General features: G+C 49.8%; 2 protein-coding genes across 16 annotated transcripts in view; one reads left to right on the top strand and one right to left on the bottom strand.

Annotated features, from left to right (window-relative positions):
• LOC122370842 overlaps positions 1-17844 on the bottom strand; it is a 42487-nt gene that overhangs the window by 8666 nt on the left and 15977 nt on the right. For 2 of the 15 annotated variants that reach the window (XM_043346780.1, XM_043346781.1), the window contains exons 4-14: positions 17080-17189; positions 16495-16617; positions 15862-16017; positions 15223-15420; positions 13488-13740; positions 4875-5019; positions 4418-4524; positions 2520-2603; positions 2098-2208; positions 1574-1669; positions 584-640 (exon numbers count right to left, since the gene is read on the bottom strand). In XM_043346780.1, coding sequence (XP_043202715.1) covers positions 584-640; positions 1574-1669; positions 2098-2208; positions 2520-2603; positions 4418-4524; positions 4875-5019; positions 13488-13740; positions 15223-15420; positions 15862-16017; positions 16495-16617; positions 17080-17189 — 1440 coding nt within the window. The remainder of the gene's footprint in view (positions 1-583; positions 641-1573; positions 1670-2097; positions 2209-2519; positions 2604-4417; positions 4525-4874; positions 5020-13487; positions 13741-15222; positions 15421-15861; positions 16018-16494; positions 16618-17079; positions 17190-17844) is intronic. The other 13 variants (XM_043346790.1, XM_043346789.1, XM_043346787.1 and 10 more) reach the window with 10 other exon arrangements.
• LOC122370846 (lactosylceramide 4-alpha-galactosyltransferase-like) lies at positions 9171-13362 on the top strand. Its single transcript, XM_043346797.1, has 4 exons — positions 9171-9217; positions 9766-10790; positions 11276-11513; positions 11857-13362. The coding sequence occupies exons 2-4, from the start codon at positions 10106-10108 to the stop codon at positions 12068-12070; spliced, it is 1137 nt and encodes a 378-aa protein (XP_043202732.1). The 5' UTR covers positions 9171-9217; positions 9766-10105; the 3' UTR covers positions 12071-13362.

Here is a 17844-nt window from a genome sequence, read left to right on the forward strand (position 1 = left end):
TACTCTCATGGCCGCCTAAAGGTGGCGACACTGTCACACTATCGGACACCTGGCGGTCGGTATGGAAAACACTACTGCTGTGGTCGACAATAGAGGGCGCGACTGCCGAAGACTGTAATGCACAAAGGATACAGACGCACGATCGGACAGCACCGTGAAATGTATTGCGCTTGTTTTTTTCTGAATATTTACGATAATTACCTCAGAATGGGATACCGAACGATTTACCAACAGGTAAATCGTTCACATTAACGTTTACCTGTCACCTGAATCATTCACAAGAAAAATCCGCACACCGCTTGATCATGGATTACACATACGAGCACTGATTGTCATTGAAAACCATGGCATTTTATGCCCCATAAAATCTTAAGTATGCGATGAAAACGAAAAATGCTGAGATTGATCTGTGACACGAAACAAATAATACAAATAATGATGCTTCGAGACATTATCTAAGTTGACTGTTACGGCTTATTCCAGGAATACAACCATTAAATCGTAATTATATAAGAGAAACTGTTGTTAGGACACTGGCATGCGAGTGTCTTCACGGCAACAGCACAGCAGGGGCCAGTCTTACCTTGTTCAGGCTGCCAGCGGGCATCATTTTGCGCATGTTCATGTTAGTTTTCAGTTTCTGCCGGGGAGAGAGGGGGGAGAGGGACGGCAGAGTACCGGGCGCACGCACACGCAGGCCGTTACGCGGTGCGGCACGGCCGCTGGGTAGCTCGTTAGTAGGCGAAATTGACATAGAGCTGGCGTGATTAGCGGAAAATTTAGACAGATGACGTGAAATTAATTAGGAGGCATGATTAAATTACACGAGATACTGAGGGATTAGTGTGCTTTTTATTTAAAAAAAGTTGCGAAAAATCGAAACAAATGTTGTTCCAGATGTAAGGATCGTTTTAACAGTTGGTTGGTTATAACGCTAATGAAGTTGCATAAAATAGTCAGGCGAAGCCAACTGACAACGTCTTGGGGTAAAATGTAAGGCCTGAAATCCTGAAAGAAGAATTGGGATCAAAAGTGGCCTATCATCCAGCAACAACAGAACGAACGAAAAATGCAAACCGGAGTTAGCAGACAATACCACTGCAATATGACTGAATACAGATATAGACAAAACTGACTATTATTGGTGCGAAGGACGTCACTCAAACCCAGGCTGACAGCATATTATGGCATTTATAATAATATTTTCGCTGTATTTACTTGATGTCACCATCAGCGTTGGAATGGCTCTCGTTAGACAGCACCACTCCGAAAGAAAGAAAGAAAATACAGATAAATGCTGGATTAGATTTTTAGGATGTTCGAACGGCAAACGTACAACGTTGTACACTACCATATTTACGAGGCATCGGCATGACAAGATAATGTAACACACATAGATTATCCGGTTAATGACCATGTGCTGGTGCCGAATAGAACAATCCGTGTTCCGCCCAGAGGTTTGAGTGACGTCTTCTACCGGGTGGCGGGGAGCGGACGGACGGGCTGGCGGCGGTATCCACCTCTACTCAAACGGGTAGAACGTCTACTCGTGCCGGTAGAAGGCGATACTGACCACGGTTTTTACCTCCTTCACCGCCAGGTTGTACATGATGGCCGTGCCGCGGTCCTGCATCTCGGCGCTGTCGGCCAGCAGCGCGTTCACTGCCACCTGGCGACGGAAAACAAAAGTACAGGTTCACCGGCCGCCGGTAGAGTGATTGACGGATTTCGCAGCCGCGCGTCCAGGGGCTGACAAACTAAATTACTTGATAACAAAAATGGAAACATCGTAAAAAAACGCTACAATATCCGGGCATAGTTTGCACTTTAGGAGCTTCAACAGCCCCATATATAAATCAAAAGTCAATGAAACATACTACGACTCACTTCTAATTACTGTGAAACCTAATACATTTACGCCAGGTCAGCAACTTATGTAACTACTAACTATATACGAGTCATCCCACGCCCTCTTTCCCACGCAGTACCAAGCGCCAAAGCCGGCGATGTGGGCGGAGCTCTAACCCGAGCCCTGCGCCGGTGCCGAGCCCACTGACAGACCCAGGGCCGCCCCTAGCTCTGACCGCGGGACAGTACCTTAGTGGTGACTCGAATGTTGGAGATGGGCATGTTGTTGTGCGGGCTCTGCCACTCGGAGATGTACAGGAGCCACTCGCTGCTGCCGTTCTGGTCAAACATGTTGGCAAACTGAAATACATGGACAGTATTTGATGTAACCGATAGTCTGTGTTCTGCGTTAGTCGGAACAAATCCATCATGAGCATTGAGCATACACCTCAAAGCGGCCTTCAATGAGCCGGTAGCTGTGAAACCTTTCCAAGCAGTGCAACAGGTAATATAGCATACTGAATGAGGCCTATGTAAATTAATTCTAAAGATCGAGATCCTTACTCGATTTTCAAACGAAGTCGAAGGCCGGGTTGTGTTGTCACTCCCACCACTGAGCTGAAACCCAGTATCTGACCCTTCCTCCCCTCCTCTATCGGTGACTCTCTCACCATCAGCGACAGAGCGGTCTGTTCCTCAGTAGGCAGCCGGTCCACGTCATCGGCGTAGTTCATGATCACGTGCTCACGCCGGTCCTGCGGGCACACGAATACGGCGCGGTCACGTGACATGACAGGGATGGCCGACAGTTAGCTGGAACCGACTGGCCGTGTCGTGAAGGGAGGACCACAGTGAAAAAGAAATACACAAACATGGCGACCAATAAGTTCTATGAGATAATAAATAAGTTTGTCATGTCAGCTGCAAAAATGAACAAAAGCGCATGAAAACGAGATTAAAATGTGAAACACAGAATACCATTAATTTACGCTTAGGCACTGTAAAGTACCGACAAAATATTCTTTTAAAAATAAAGGGTGAAGTGCTGAAACAGGGACTTTAACGGTTCAGGAATCAAAAGGGGACGAGAGAGACTTTGGCTGATTCATCGTCTATCTCCAATAGTATCCACTATCCAGTCCTTAATCACGTTCGGCAGACATTACATAAATATGCGGCTGCCTTCCATAGCAGCCTAGAGTATCATGCCGTCGAATTCACCGCTACTGAGACGCGCAGCACTCCGAGGTCGCTTCGATTCCCCATTAGTTACCGAGTATCCATCGACTGTTGGTTACATCCAGTGCCCTATCGTCTGTAACATGCAACGCGAACCCCCGAACGGGCCACTCGCCACTTAGCGTCAATGTGGACGCTAAGGTGCTCATTATAAATACAACACGTGGAAACTTGCGACCCGCTTCCGCTTCCGTGCTTCCTCTTATGACCTATGTCATAATCAGCCTACCAGCAAAAAGCGCAATAAATCAATTGCGGCACTTTACTTTAACCACAACAACCATAATCCTAACCGACCAATCAAGTGGTGAGTATCCCTACCAAAAGTGTTGTGTCACTTCCCTAATACCACCAGTACATGTCCGAATCGACCACCGATAGGTAAATAGACCCCACCCCGCCATCGACCTCAGAAAGGCGTCCAGTGCCGGGAAGCTTTCATAACCGCGCTGTCATATCTCCTCCCTCTCCAATGGACGGCCGGCAGTCAATACGATCATGAAATGAATTGACCCGGGGTCGATAGTGCCCTGCGATCGACTGGACGGGCGGGCGGCTGGAACGCTGCGAGAAGGTGTCTGCCGGTTAGTGGAGGCTCTCTACGCGGGGTGGAGTAAAGACAGCGCAGGCGGAGCCTGCTGAATAAAGGAGAGATCAAATAAATGTGTTCCTCTGTTTCGGAGAGGGTGAATAGCGTGATGTCATGTAAGGGCCATGTCATGTAATCATACGATGATGATGTGGGGTTGTTATAATGTGAGTTGGGTAAACTGGGCATGATTTACATTGACTTGTAAATGCTCATGTTGTAGTTTATCATCTTCGTTTCTAAATACAATAAACAACTAGAAGCCGAGAAAAGAACGCTTAAAGGCAAGACTAGTCGCAAAAACTTGAAGACTTGCATCGGATTTGGTATAGTTTGTTTGGGTTGGATTGGGATTGACTTGGAAACTGAGTCTTGAGATGGTTGGGATGGTTGGGATGGGTAGAGTCTGTCTGAGTCGTGCCGCATCACCTCAGCTCTCGGCTAAATAGCCGCAGACACGGCTGCTACGTCCTTACGTCAACACCAGGTGCAGGAGCAGGATGAAGTCCTTATGTCCTTACCTGGTGCAGAATTAGGAGTAAATAATCGTCACCTGGTGCAGGATCAGGATGAAGTCCTTATGTTCTTACCTGGTGCAGGATCAGGATGAACTCGTCCTTACATCATCACCTGGTGCAGGATCAGGATGAAGTCCTTATGTCCTTACCTGGTGTAGGATCAGGATGAATTCCTTACGTCCTTACCTGGTGCAGGATCAGGGTGAAGTCCTTACGTCCTTACCTGGTGCAGGATCAGGATGAAGTCGTCCTTGGTGGTCGCCACGGACAGCAGGTTCAGCAGGTGTACACGTGCCGCCGGAGGCAGCGACTTGTCGTGCAGAATCCGACCTGCAGCCAGCCAGAGGTCAGGTCAGGTCAGATCAGGTCAGAACACAACCCGCCGGAGGGTAGGGACGATAGCAGTCGTGTCAGGTTGATGACGGTTATCTCCGTCATTAAAACACATGTTCAAGATGTTATCCTAACGTGGTTACGGCAAACTGGTAAGCGAATTATGTATTAATCTGAAAAGAAGTATCCGAAATTTTCAAAGGAGATGTCCACTCCTCATTCAATTCAAATTTTCATTATACGTTGATCCCTTCAAATTTATCAACGCTTTACTATTCTAACAAATGAGAGAAGCGATAACACGAATCCACAAAGTTGACTCGAGATCCGGTCGAGGTTCCACCTACCCAGGAAGTTGATGAAGTTCTCTCCAAGGGCCCAGGCTCCCTCGTCTTCCAGCATGTACATCTTGAGTTCCTTGACGTTCTGCAGCTCCTCGTCGCCAAGCTGGCCGTCCACGGCCTTCAGGAGGCCGTCAAACTCAGCCTTTACCTGAGGAGGGGGACCACGTCAGACGTAAGTTCGGCTAGCGTTAGCTATACTGAGTTCGACTGTTATGAAGCGACCACGTCAGGCGTCAGGTTCGGTTAACATTAGCTATACTGAGTTCGACTGTTATCAAGCAACCACGTCAGACGTCGGGTTCGGTTAGCGTTAGCTATACTGAGTTCAACTGTTATCAAGTTGAACGTCAGCGTTAGCGATATACATAGGATTCACTGGATTCACCTATGACAAATCCTATGACCAGCAGCTTTGTCCAACGTCAGGCCCGGTTAATGTGATAAATATTGGGGGCGATTCGATGCATAATCTTATCGGAAGCTCGGCTGTTTGCTCAGGTAAACACAGGAAACGGACGGGCCAAACAAGACCAACACAGAACGGAAGTGTGTACTTATAGTCACAAAGCCCAGTGGATGAGGACCGTATAACTATAACGATCACGAGCTGCGGTCGCGCAGCACGAAAAACACAGAAACTCATTTGATGGATTGCTTGACCTTTTCGTCGTGTGTATATACAGTTGAAACGTATATTCATGGAATAAAGCTCTAAATATGATCCCCAAAAGGTCGTTCTACATATATTTATAATTAAGCACGCAATTCTTGATAACAGCCCAGGGCATATTTTAACATACTGACTGCGTCCCATTTTGGGACGCAGCCCCCTGCCTTTGGGACGTAGCCCTCGCGAAATTTGGACCACTGCGTCCCACACTGAAATGCCACGGTTTCAGCCGAAAAGTGCGAGCAAAAATAAGTAACATGCCTCGGTCTTTTACTGTGTAAAAGATGTTAGCTTTCCGATTGCTTTGTGCCCTGATTTACTATGTACCTAAGCACATACATGCCCTCTCCAGTCCTTGTGCCCTGCCCTACCCTTGGTCATACACCTTATTATGTTCTTCCCTACTATACCCCTAGGATATGTGCCCTGCCCAGTGCCCTGTCCTTAGGTCTTGTACCTTGCCCTGCCCTTTCTTCAGGCCCTGTGCCCTGGCCTTTCTTCAGGCCCTGTGCCCCGCTCTGCCCTGCCCTCAAACACGATACTTTATATATTCTGCCTGGAAATTTGATGCGCTGCCTTCCCGTCTTTTGGCCCCGTGCCCTGCCCCTGCCCTACCCTAGTTTGGGGCCCCTGCCCTTCTCTGCCCTCAAGCCTTGTACACTTGTCCTGCCATCAGACCCCGTGCCGCTGCCTTGTCTTCAGGTACTGTGCCCTGCCCTGCCATCAGGCCTTGTGCCTTCCCATGTCCTCATGCCCCGGCCCCGCGCCCATCCTCGAGCCTAATGCCTTGCCCTGCCTCAGGCCCTGTCCTGTCATGTTCTGCTTCCAGGCCTCATGTGCATTGCCCTGCCCTTAGACCCTGTGCCCTATTCTGCCATGAAGCCTTATGCGTTGTATCGCCCTCAGGCCCGTGCCCCTGCCCGGCCTCGCCCTAAGTTGCTGTGCTCTGCCCTGTCGTCAGGCCTTGTGCCGTCCCATGCCATCAGACCCTGTGTCCTACTCTGCCCTCAAGCCCTGTATTCTGCATTGCCCTAAGGTCTCGTGTCCCATGCTCGCTCTCAGGCGCTGTGCCCTGCCCTGTCATCAGGCCCTGTGGTGTCTCCCGCCCTCAGGTCCCGTGCCGTTTCCCGTCCTCATGCCCCGTGCCCTTACCTGTCCTCAGAACCCGTGCTTTGTTCTGCCTCCATGCCCTGAGCCTTGCCCTGCCCTCAGGCCCCATACCCTGGCCCTGTTTCACCGGTGATAGCAGCACGCTGCTATTACACGTGTCAAATTGGGTTTCCATGGAGACATCAACAGGCCCATTGCTCAAACACTACCACAAGTATGACGTCAGCTCGCGGAATTTGATAGCAGCGTCCGACGTCCGTGAAACACTGCCCACGTCTTGTCATACTTTCGGGGCCCGAAGGTATGACAAGACGTGGGCGGTGTTTCGGGCCTTGTGTCATATCTGTGTCTTATGTCTTGCTCTACCTTTAGGTACTATTTCTTGCCCTGCTCTAAGATCCTGCGTGTTGCCCTGCCATCAGGTGTGTTGATCATCAGGTGTTCTAAGGCCCTGTGTCTTGCACTACTCTCCGGCCTTGTGTAATGATAGCCTCAGACCCGCGCCTTGCCTTGCCCTCGGACCCTGCATCCTACCCAGCCCTCAAGTATCCGTCTTAGCTTAGCTTCATGGCCTGCCTGTGCCTGCCCTGTCCTTAGGGCTCAGACTCTGTGTCCTGCCCTTCCCTAAAGTCCTGTTTAGAGATGTCAAGTTGGAGCCCGCAGGCCCGGAGCCTGGCCCAAAATCCGGCCTTACAGGGCTTTTGCATGCACAGTGGATTGTATCATTGTTTTGAGGTACCTCATCGAAACGCATCGACTGATATGCGACATGATCTATCTTGGTCACGAAATGACCGTAATGTGAGCTCAAGTTCTGACCTTGACATTTCGAGGTAAAAATGAGAGAAGAACGATCGTGCAAACGAAAATTCTCTACCTTTTTTTAGTTCAAAAGCTTTTCATGAAACCAATATTGACAAAAATGGTAATTTTACCCGTTTTTGGCTATGGAGCCTTAACCGTTGATCTGAACTCAATCCTGACGAAATATTGACGAAAGAGCTGTTCAAGATATATCGATTGCTTTTCTCCTATCGATTGCGCCCTCCTAGCTATCATAGTTTTTGAGATACCGGCACGTTTTCCGAAAAAAATATCGCATCATTGCGAAGTTTGACATTTGATGGCATACGGTCAGATCAGGGCCGTCATGGCCGTCTGGCCATAGGAGGATATAGAGGGGGCCACGGGGCCATGCTCCCCCCCCCCCCCCCCAAAGCGCCCGGACATGGCACAAAATCGACACATTTCTGGGCATAATAATTAAACAAAGGAACTTCCATTGGGTAAAGTTTGGGTTATATTACATGATAGGCAGTAAGGAAGCGAAATCCGAAGCATCCAAAGCATCCGTTCATCCAAAGCATTAATCTATGATGGATTTTTTATGTAGCTTTAAAATCCGATGATTTTTTGTCACAACTTAGGTGGGTACTGTTTGACCTTACGTCATCTAATTATTTCAAACACATAGTATCTTCAATGCAAATTGGCCATGTTTCACACGTCAACCTCTATTTTAAATCAATTGATAAGGGTGAAAAACGCATGAAGAGACGTATGTATCACATTTTAATCATGTGCATATTCATATTTATTCTCTAAGCATAGGTACAATTTGGTGCGTCAAGGGAGGTCAAATACGCCCAACGCCGTTCAGGAAAACGACGAGTGACTAACAACAATGTAAATGTCATTTTAAATCGCCGGTCCGCCCTTTGAATGCGGATAAAGAACGCACTACGACTGGGCGAATTTCGAGACTGGCCAAAAGCAATCACAGCCCGCTCCCAATATCCCGCTTGCAGTGCCCCTCCACCAGCACAGTACACAATTTATCTGTACATTATCTCACTTGCATTATATACTATTTCGCTTGCAATGTGCCCTTTCCGATCAAAGCATGTGCCCTATGCCACCTTTGGGACGCAGTGAAAAATCCTTAAAATATGCCCTGTAACAGCCTCACTAGGAAGTGTGACTTTTCCTTTTATAATTTCACTTGCTGAAGAAATTGAAATTTCAGTCAATTTCTTGGCGCTAATTAGCGCATAGCGGCGACACTGCGAAAATCCATATGAAGCGTTTGCGCTTTGAAACGTTTTGAAGTGAAGCATTTGTTATGAAGTGCGTTTGCCGCACATACATATATCTTTCAGGCGATATTCAGAAGTTGCCACGACACAGACATCACGACACACCATCCCAGTCCCCCGCCGCTGATTCAGATCAATGACGTCACAGAGGGTCCACCAATAGCGGTCCGGGCCTCCTCTGCCTATCGGGGAGCTGATAAGGCCGATAGGTAGGCGGCAGTTCTCCGCGGAACGACCGACCGGACGGGGCGTGTTCAGGTGTGACGTGTAAGTGGAAAGGTGTGACGAGACGGGTTCACTCAGTGTGACGGTGTGATGTATTTTCATAGTGACGTTATGATGACATGTGATGTGATCACTGTCCAGCATTTACTGCAACACTTGGCAGAGTGACGATTAAAGAAGTCACGAAGCAGTAAGTGCCAAACAAGTGTCTACTTCACAGTTGACTTTAATGGGACGGTAAACAGGTGGGTACAGCGAGTAATTCTGGGAGCCACTCTAGCCGGAACTCGCGGTTAAACTGTTTGACTAATGATGGACTAATGAAGCGTAGACCTCTGTAAAGAGTCTACGAGTGAAGACGTTAGAATGTTACCGTAGCTCTGCAACTAAATACCAGCAGAACTTGATTGTTCAGACAGAAACAGATGCCCTTTGCTGTTTGAACTTACAATTAAATAATTGACCCGAGTATAACAAAGGTGGGGCTGTTCGAGCTGACTGGCTACGAGCTGCAAAGACATGTAATCCACTGGCATGAGAAAGGTGTCCATAGACCTCTGTACACCGAGATCTAGGTATTGACATACTCGACATACTTGGATAGCGATAAAACTGGTATGTCAAAATTGTTTGGTGCGTCAGCTACCACAATCGTAACTTCCAAAGCACCCGTTTCAATAATGATAGGTATACTGGAATGAATAAACTCTATTCCATGCAGGATAGCGATAAAGGTGAGGTGACAGCACCTGTCCTAACTCAAACCTACATTCAACAAACCGTTTGTCCACAGGTCAACCCAGTACACGCTCAAGCTTTCTCGTCTTTTGGAAGTAAGTTCGAGTGTGTACAGACGCAGACTAAGCAATGCTAGCAGAACCCATGGCCAGAAGTACCGAATGTAGGCAACGGACCATCAAAAAGCGCCAGTAGCTGGTGGATAGCGCTTGGTGTGAAAGGGAGCTCTGCAGAGAGTCGGGTGTAAATCTTCAAGAAGCTGAGAGTCGCCTGAAGTCAGACTAGGCCATTGCCGAATATTACCGCAAGTCGCCAGGAACCAGTGAAGGCGGACAGAGGTCAAACGCAGCGATGAGGCGCGTTAAACCGAAGCCGGGGCACGCCAGAGTCGATGTATGACCGTCTCGGATCCCCACTCGCATACACTGGCGCTGCTCCGTCGGCGCTGCGCGATGGTGGCGCCATGCGCCGGCGGCGGCGGAAAGCGAAGACGCGCGCTGCTGCTCCTAGTCAGCGCCACTGTCGCGCTTCTACTCTTCTACGCCTTCTACCCCACCTCTCAAGACCTCACACACGTGTTCTACCCGACTGCAGACCCAGACCAGCTCTCTGATCTCTACTACAGCTGGGAGACCCACACCCCTCACGGTCTCCCCGCTCCGCCGCGTTACCCAGTCTGGATCCAGGCCACTCCTCTTCCTCCCATCACCCCTGACCGAACCATCTTCCTCCTGGAAACCTCGGGCCGATCCGAGATCCGGCCCCGCGAGTGGTGTGCCGTCGAATCGGCCGCTCGCGCCCACCCGGGCTACACAGTCCTCTTCCTGACAGCCACAGCACGGGTGAGGCGGACTGCCCTGGCCGCAGCGGTCCTGGCGTTCAACAACACACGGCTGGCGCAGCTCGACTTCGCCGAGGTTTTCGAAGGAACGTTGCTCGAGGAGTGGTACCGGTCGCGGGCGGTGCTCCGCTCCTGGTGGCAGGCGTCTCATATGAGCGACGCACTGCGGTTCGCGCTGCTGACCAAATACGGCGGCATCTATCTGGATACGGACGTCATCGTACGCCGCTCCATGGCAGGTGAGAACGACGACGGAGAAAGTTACACAACGTAGCTGCTGTTTATAGGGGGTTTTTGGCGCCGTGAATGCTAGAATTATTTTGCATCTATCTGCAAACATGAACAGACATTTCGCATATCATCAGGTTGAGAAGATTCAACTCGTAAATCTTCAATATCAAATATCAACCCATATCAGGCAAATACCAACCAATGACGAAAGCTTTTCGCGGGGCCAAATCAACTCCATGAGGCGCCACTGGCAACAGCAACTGTACGTTCATTTTAGCACATAGCTCTGCGCGAGTGCTGAAACAGGCCCGAATGATTGTTTGTGTGACATTTGGTTGTCTTGCCACTGCACTGACTGAAATCATCAGTATTTAAGAGTATGGACCCAGAGTCTGAAATAAAGCTTATCTATCTATCTATCTATCTATCTATCTATCTAACTCTTCTTACATGACAATTCGCACCTCCTTTATCACCCTCTGTCCGTTTCCAGATATGGACGACGGCGCCGGCCTGGAGTCGGAGCACAGTGTGGCCGCGGGGGTGCTGAAATTCGCCCGCCGCTCGGCACTGCCCGGCCTGTTCGCGGCCCGGTTCGTCGAGCAGTACGACCCTAGCGACTGGGGTGCCAATGGACCCGGGGTGGTCACCGCCGTGCTGCTCAGGCGGTGCGGGTTAGGAGGACTGCCACTGCCGCCCTCGCACTGCGGCGACTTCACCATATTCGGCAGGTGAGGGGATGGTAAGGGGAAGCGCGGGTTCGAGTCTCACTTGGAGAAAAATAGTGTATGGACGGAAGAAAAACAAGTTACCATTGGCGACCCTACATCGTAGCTATCATGGTTACCAGCCAACGTGCCAGTGAATAGATGTAAGATGATTATAGAATCTTCAGCCTCAGCAGCAACAGTTCACTACACATACGACTGTGGCCGATTTCATATGTGTCCAATGTCCAATATCAGAGCTCTGTATAAGTGTAAAATGTTTATTACCAGTCAACCCTTCCCCAGAGCCATAACAACCCTCTCCCCTAAGCCACTAACACCCCTCCCCCTCCCTCTCCTCCCGCAGTCGCCGTTTCTATGGCGTACCGTGGCCCGAGTGGCGACTGCTGCTCACCCCCGCTCAGCGCGACACGGTCCTGGAGCGGGTCGATGCCTCGTACGTGGTGCACACGTGGGGGCTGCACATATCGGGCCACTCGGCACCGCCCGGATCGGCGCTGTACCAACTGGCTGAGCAGCACTGTCCGCTGGCGCTGGCTGCTAGTGGGAGCAGGTTCTGATGGACAGCGGACTGTCAAAGGCAGCAGGTTCTAACGGACAGCGGACTGTCAGTGGCAGCAGGCTCTGATGGACAGCGGACTGTCAGCTGGCATTAAGCTCTGGTAAAGAGCACCGCCAGTAGCAGCAGGCTATGGTGGAGTGTCAGTGGCAGCAGATTCTTACGGACAACAGGCTGTCAGTGGCAGCATCTTCTAACGGACAGCACTGTCAGTGGCAGCAGGTTCTAACGGTAGCACTGTCAGTGACAGCATCTTCTAACGCACAGCACTGTTCACTGACTGCAGGCTCTAACGAACAGCACTGTTCGCCGACCGCCAGAGGCAGCAGGTTCTGAACGAGAGGCGATAGCCAGCGGCCGCGGCGGCGAGGGGAAGAGCCCCTGATTAATACCAGATGCTGCCAGACCCAATAGAACCTCACTGACAGTGACCGAGGACCAAGTCAGCGGTAGATATTCTGACCGAGAGTGGTAAATGGTGAGGAGAGGAGGACACAGTGGTGCAGTGTGGTGCCGCTGGTGATGCGCTGTGGTGCCACGGAGGCTTGTGGTGACCCTGAACCACGGACAGCCATGGAGGTGTCAGTGAGGAACAGTTTAAATAGTGATAGTGTGATGATAAGCTGTCTTAAGTGAACGAAACAGGGTAGTGATGGGTCCAAACCACAGGGTGATACAGGGTAGATGAAAAGACGCCAATGGTGATGACGCAATGAGAAGAGTGCCAGCTTCGGTGAAATAGTGAGGTCTGGTCTTACAGTGATAACTGAGGAATGGGCCAAAGTGAGTAGTGGATTCACAGTGCACATTGCTTAGTAGTTAAGTGGAATGGGGAGTAAACGCCAGTCACTATGTGTCAGCTACTCCCAACAAGGATTCTCTAAGAGTGTATGCGCGAGCCACGACATGCTACCGCAATGAGGCGTCCCACAAGCCGCAAATATACTCAGCTACCAGTGTCTCCTCACCAGAATGGCTCTCAGAGCTGGGACAGACTATGTCACACCCACTGTCGTATATGCTACACCCGAAGTGGTCCAGCCGTTGTCAGTTTGGTCATCCGATAGTGCGTGTCATTGCAGTGAGATGAGGTTATCAGTGCTCTGGTAGCTGACGATTACGAATTACAGCATCAGTGAGTGGATGCATGGCGCAATAACGAACTAATAGATAGATTAACAAACAAATGAAGGATGGATGAGCCATAGACCTCTGTAAACCCGGTGTACAGAGGTCTATGGATGAACCAATGAATGAAGAATGAATGAATGAGCTAATACATGTGAATCTCTGTGAATTGACTCACGTCAGTTTATTCGATCCTCTCTTAAACCTCACTACAAAATCCTATGTTCCAGCCTGCTACACCAAAGACCAGCCCTCTCCCCTCCCCCTACGCTCCCCTCATTGCTACTTACATCACTGACGGCATCCTTGAAGACGACGGGCGGGATGCGCGGCTTCTCTGGCTCCGGTTCCTCGGCACCCGGGGCCGGGGGACGCGTCTCGGCCGGCGGTGGCGGCGTGCCGTCAGACATGGCTGCTACTGAGCGAGGTGGTGCTGGTGCTGAGCGGGCTGGTGCTGGTGCTGGGGGCGGCCGTGAGCTGAGCTCTGGAGAGCTGGAGGCTCCGCACTGACCGTCGGCCGGGCCGCGAGGCTCTTCTGGCTGACTGTGAGAGGTCAGACGTGAAGGTCAGGTTAGAGGTCAGGGTCAGGTCAGGGGCTGGTCAGGGCCAGGTGTAGGGTCAGAGCGGAGGCCGAGCTCCGAGGCTCCTCCGGCTGGCTGTAGGGGGGGGGGGGGGGGAGGAGACTGGCTGAAGTTCAAGTCAGACTAGTCAGAAGCTAGGTCAGGTTAAGGTAAGAGGCCGGCCAGGGGTTAGGTAAAGGTTTGGGAGTTATTTAGGGGCACTGAAGGGGCTCAAACAGATCAGGAAAATTGTAGTGACAAGTGTATAACATTGTTTATAGCCCAGGGAAACATTTTCTTCCCCGTCGGCGCCACATTGCATAGGTAGCTCAATAACGGGTAAGATTCATGGAACATAAATCAGCAGCGCACATGATTCGAACTATAAGAACAAATCAGATTCAGATGACGACAGCATCAATCATTTCACATTCACAAATGAATAAGCACAGTTCGTCAACAAGACTGTAATGATGTAAAAAAAAAAAAAACAATGAACAAAAGCACCAGCACATCACCAGCGCTATGATATCAAAAGGGCATCCATGCAATGCCAATATTCTTCAAACAATATCGATGTTAGTTTCACACGTTAGTAAAATTGTATCACACACCACGCTCTCTCAAAACAGTAGGTACGAAACAACTAGAATGGATAAATACCATGCAACAACCATTAGAGCAATGCTCCTCTCCACAACAAAGGTAAAGTACCCACTGGAGGATGAAATAACTCCACAGTGCTCCACAGACTTCACACTAGTGATAATAAATTATTCCAAACCTCAGATAGATTTCACTGCAATATTTCACGTCAGTGTGTAAGTAAAAACAGGACCATTACCACTTAGTGTCGACAAAACTGCACAAAACTAGCGCACAAATCGTCCTTGGTAGTACGGGACGTTCACTCATGTTGGAGCTCAGTGTTAGTATCTCTCGGAGCTGGCCACGTCTCCAAAGAGCGCCCGCTCTGGCAGGGTGGAGCGGCTGGACGCGTTACTGCCGCTTCGGCGGGCGACAAAGCAGAGTCCTGACACTGCACTGCATTGCAGAGTAGCAGCGGGCGGCGGCGGCGGGCGGCGGCGGCGGGCGGCGGTGGGCAACAGAACGTTGGAAATAGGCTCAGGTTAAGGTGTACACGTTCGAAGTATGCCTCGGCTGGATAAATGATGCTTCAAAGGTCAAGGTAAAATCCAAACCAGACCAAATGAACCTCTATGCTTAGATACCGAATGATAATTTTGACAATTTACACAAGTCCCAAACTCAAAGAATCTAATGCAGCCTTAAAGGACCAAGTTTGACAATATGCCCAAATCTAACATGATATCTGGGGGCTTTAACGAATTGAGACAGACTAAGAACGTTTGTACGTTACGGAGACCACCACGCAGAAGGTGTCTGCCCCTGCGCCGCCGCCGCCGCTGCCTCCCACAGGGTAGGTAACTACGGACGGGTGTACCTAAAGGTGACACGGCGCGGGGACCCGACACGCTGCTCCGACCTCGAGCTCTCCTCTACGTCCAGAAGGTCCGCAGAGCCAGCCCGCGAGCGACGCTTCTTGTGCGACTTGCCGTCGCGCTTCTTCTTCTTCTTCTCAGCCTTGTGGAGTTTTTCGCTGAGCGAGCTGCGCCGTTCGTCGAGCAGTTGGTTCTGTTTGCTGAGACAGCCCGCCGGCCGGACCCGTCAGCATCGGTATAGGCCGGTTTGGTGATGGTAATGAACATGACATGCGTGCAATGTAGTTAAGTGGCTGTTGCGTACGGTAAAGTAATAATATATAAGGCTAATAAATAATAAATAAAGGCTCGATGGAATTGTATGATAAAAGCGTATGTCGCTGTGGTAATGTGAGTGCAAACATATGGGAAATCATGCCCATTTATCGGAGTAATATGCATTTCAAATCATACACTATGTGTGGACGGATTTCAGCTGAATTACTTCAAGCGACACCTACATGAAATGCAAACTGTAAAGGCTGTTCGCAGGGCCAATCACTGATATATTTTTTTTAAGAAGAAATCACCCAACGAACCGTCACCACCACACAGCCGTCCCCCATTCCTCCAGTTCCCTGCCCACTCCCCGCTCTACTAACCGGATCTCCTCGACTCGCTGGTTGAGCTCCACGAAGTCTGGACTGTCCTCTCTGTTCGAGCTCCTGACGTCCCGCACTGGCACGGACAACGGGTCGTTGGGGCTACGCTTCAGGGATAAACTGGCGAGCAGCGGGGCGACTGTCTGACCCAGGGGCCTGTGGGTGAGGGGGAGGGGGGAAGTCAGCTAGGACAGAGACTGGAATGCTGCTTGAGAGAGACAGGGGGTCTGTGGGGGAGGAGACAGGGGTCTGTGGGGGAGGAGGGGAGGGTCAGAGGGGTTAAAATGGGGAGAGAGGGGGGAGGGTTAGCTAGGACAGACTGGGATGCTGCTTGCGAAGAAGTAAGTCCATGGATGAAGTTGAAGTTCAGTTGCATGAAGGCAAGTTCTCACTTCTCAGGGACGTCGGGAGTGCTAGAAAACATGTTTTTTTTTTCAAGGCAACTGTAGAGAATATAGGTAGAGCTTGATAAAATTACAAATGCGAAATAAAAAAAAAAAGAATATTGATGAACTGACAGAAAAACAATTCCTGAAAAACTGAAAACTCTATTACGTTCTCTCCGTCGTTACTCTCATTCTCTTTGTCTTCCTCCCTCACTTTCCCGACTTTCCCCTCCTCCCTGATACTCACGTGTTCAGCAGCTCGTCAGGGAGTGTGAGGATAAACTTTGGGATGCCGTGGCCACAGAGAAAGGTGGCCACCTCGTCGGCAAAGTTGTTGCAGTTGTGCTCGATCAGGTTGTACTTTCCCGGCCTGCAAGGCGTAAAACACGACATGCCAAATAAACACTCTTGTCTCTTGCCTTCTGAAAAACGTCAAGCTTTGAATATAAATCCAACATCGTTTTAAAAGCAATTAATCAAGTGATTCGTTTGAGTGTTATTCCCCATCCTAAACCGACTAGGGAAAGTTGGCCCAGGCATTAGCTAACTAGAGCGTACTAGGACCAGCCGTTATCTAACACCTAACTAGATCTGAGTATGCACAAACTAGCATAACTAACCATCAAATGAACAAGGAAACAAGAACTTTAAACGTCATGTCCCTTCTCTAACCGAGAAAAAAAGATACATCTCACACTTCCCTCTACTATCCAACACTCTTTTCCACCATACCACTAAGCATAAAGGAGGCATGAGAGGCATGATAATGCAGAGTGGCACCCCACTGACATCCCAGTAACACACTCAAGCCCCACCCTCCATTGTAACTCACGCGAATGTGCTCTCTCCGAGTCCGAAGACGTATTCCAAGAAGAGCTGGTAAGGCACCTCAGTTTCACCGATACGCTCCACGCGAGTGGGTTCGCCGAGTATCGTCCCGCCCTGTGACAGAAGAAGAGGGCATTGTTAGATTGTCAGATGACATAGAAGATGACACAATAGTATCGTCCCGCCCTATGCTAGACAGAGACAGAAGAATATTGTTGTATTGCCAGATGACACAGAAGATGACACAAAATATCATCCCACTCTGTGATAAAAGAAGAGGACATTATCAGATGACATAGAAGATGACACACATTAGTATCGTCCCGCCCTATGACAGAAGAAGAGGACATTGTCAGATTTTCAGATGACACAGATGACATACATACAGAGCATCGTCCTACCCTGTGATAGACAAAGGCAGAGGACATTGTCAAATGCGTCAGATGGCACATGCCAAGAACGCACGGCAAGAGAGCTCGCGGGGTGACTCGAAGATGACAAACATGGTATGGCATACCACGATAGTTTACATTTCATCTAATCACAAACTAGATTTGAAATAGCCTCTTGTTGCAGGAAAAATGGCATGTCATAAATCAATACAATGCATTGCAATGGGAAGTTGCAAGACAAGTGAGAGGCTATTTTAAGCAGCTCTGGGTAAAACAGCAGCCCTGGGAATCACAGCAGTACCACGCAGTGAAATAATTTGGCCTTCAAAGTTCAAACCAACTCCCCACTACCGAGCAGCCGAGTTCGTCTGCTAACA

Source organism: Amphibalanus amphitrite, unplaced genomic scaffold (genome assembly GCF_019059575.1).
Source record: "Amphibalanus amphitrite isolate SeventyFive unplaced genomic scaffold, NRLGWU_Aamphi_draft 001173F_arrow, whole genome shotgun sequence".
Classification (NCBI taxonomy): Eukaryota; Metazoa; Arthropoda; class Thecostraca; order Balanomorpha; family Balanidae; genus Amphibalanus; species Amphibalanus amphitrite.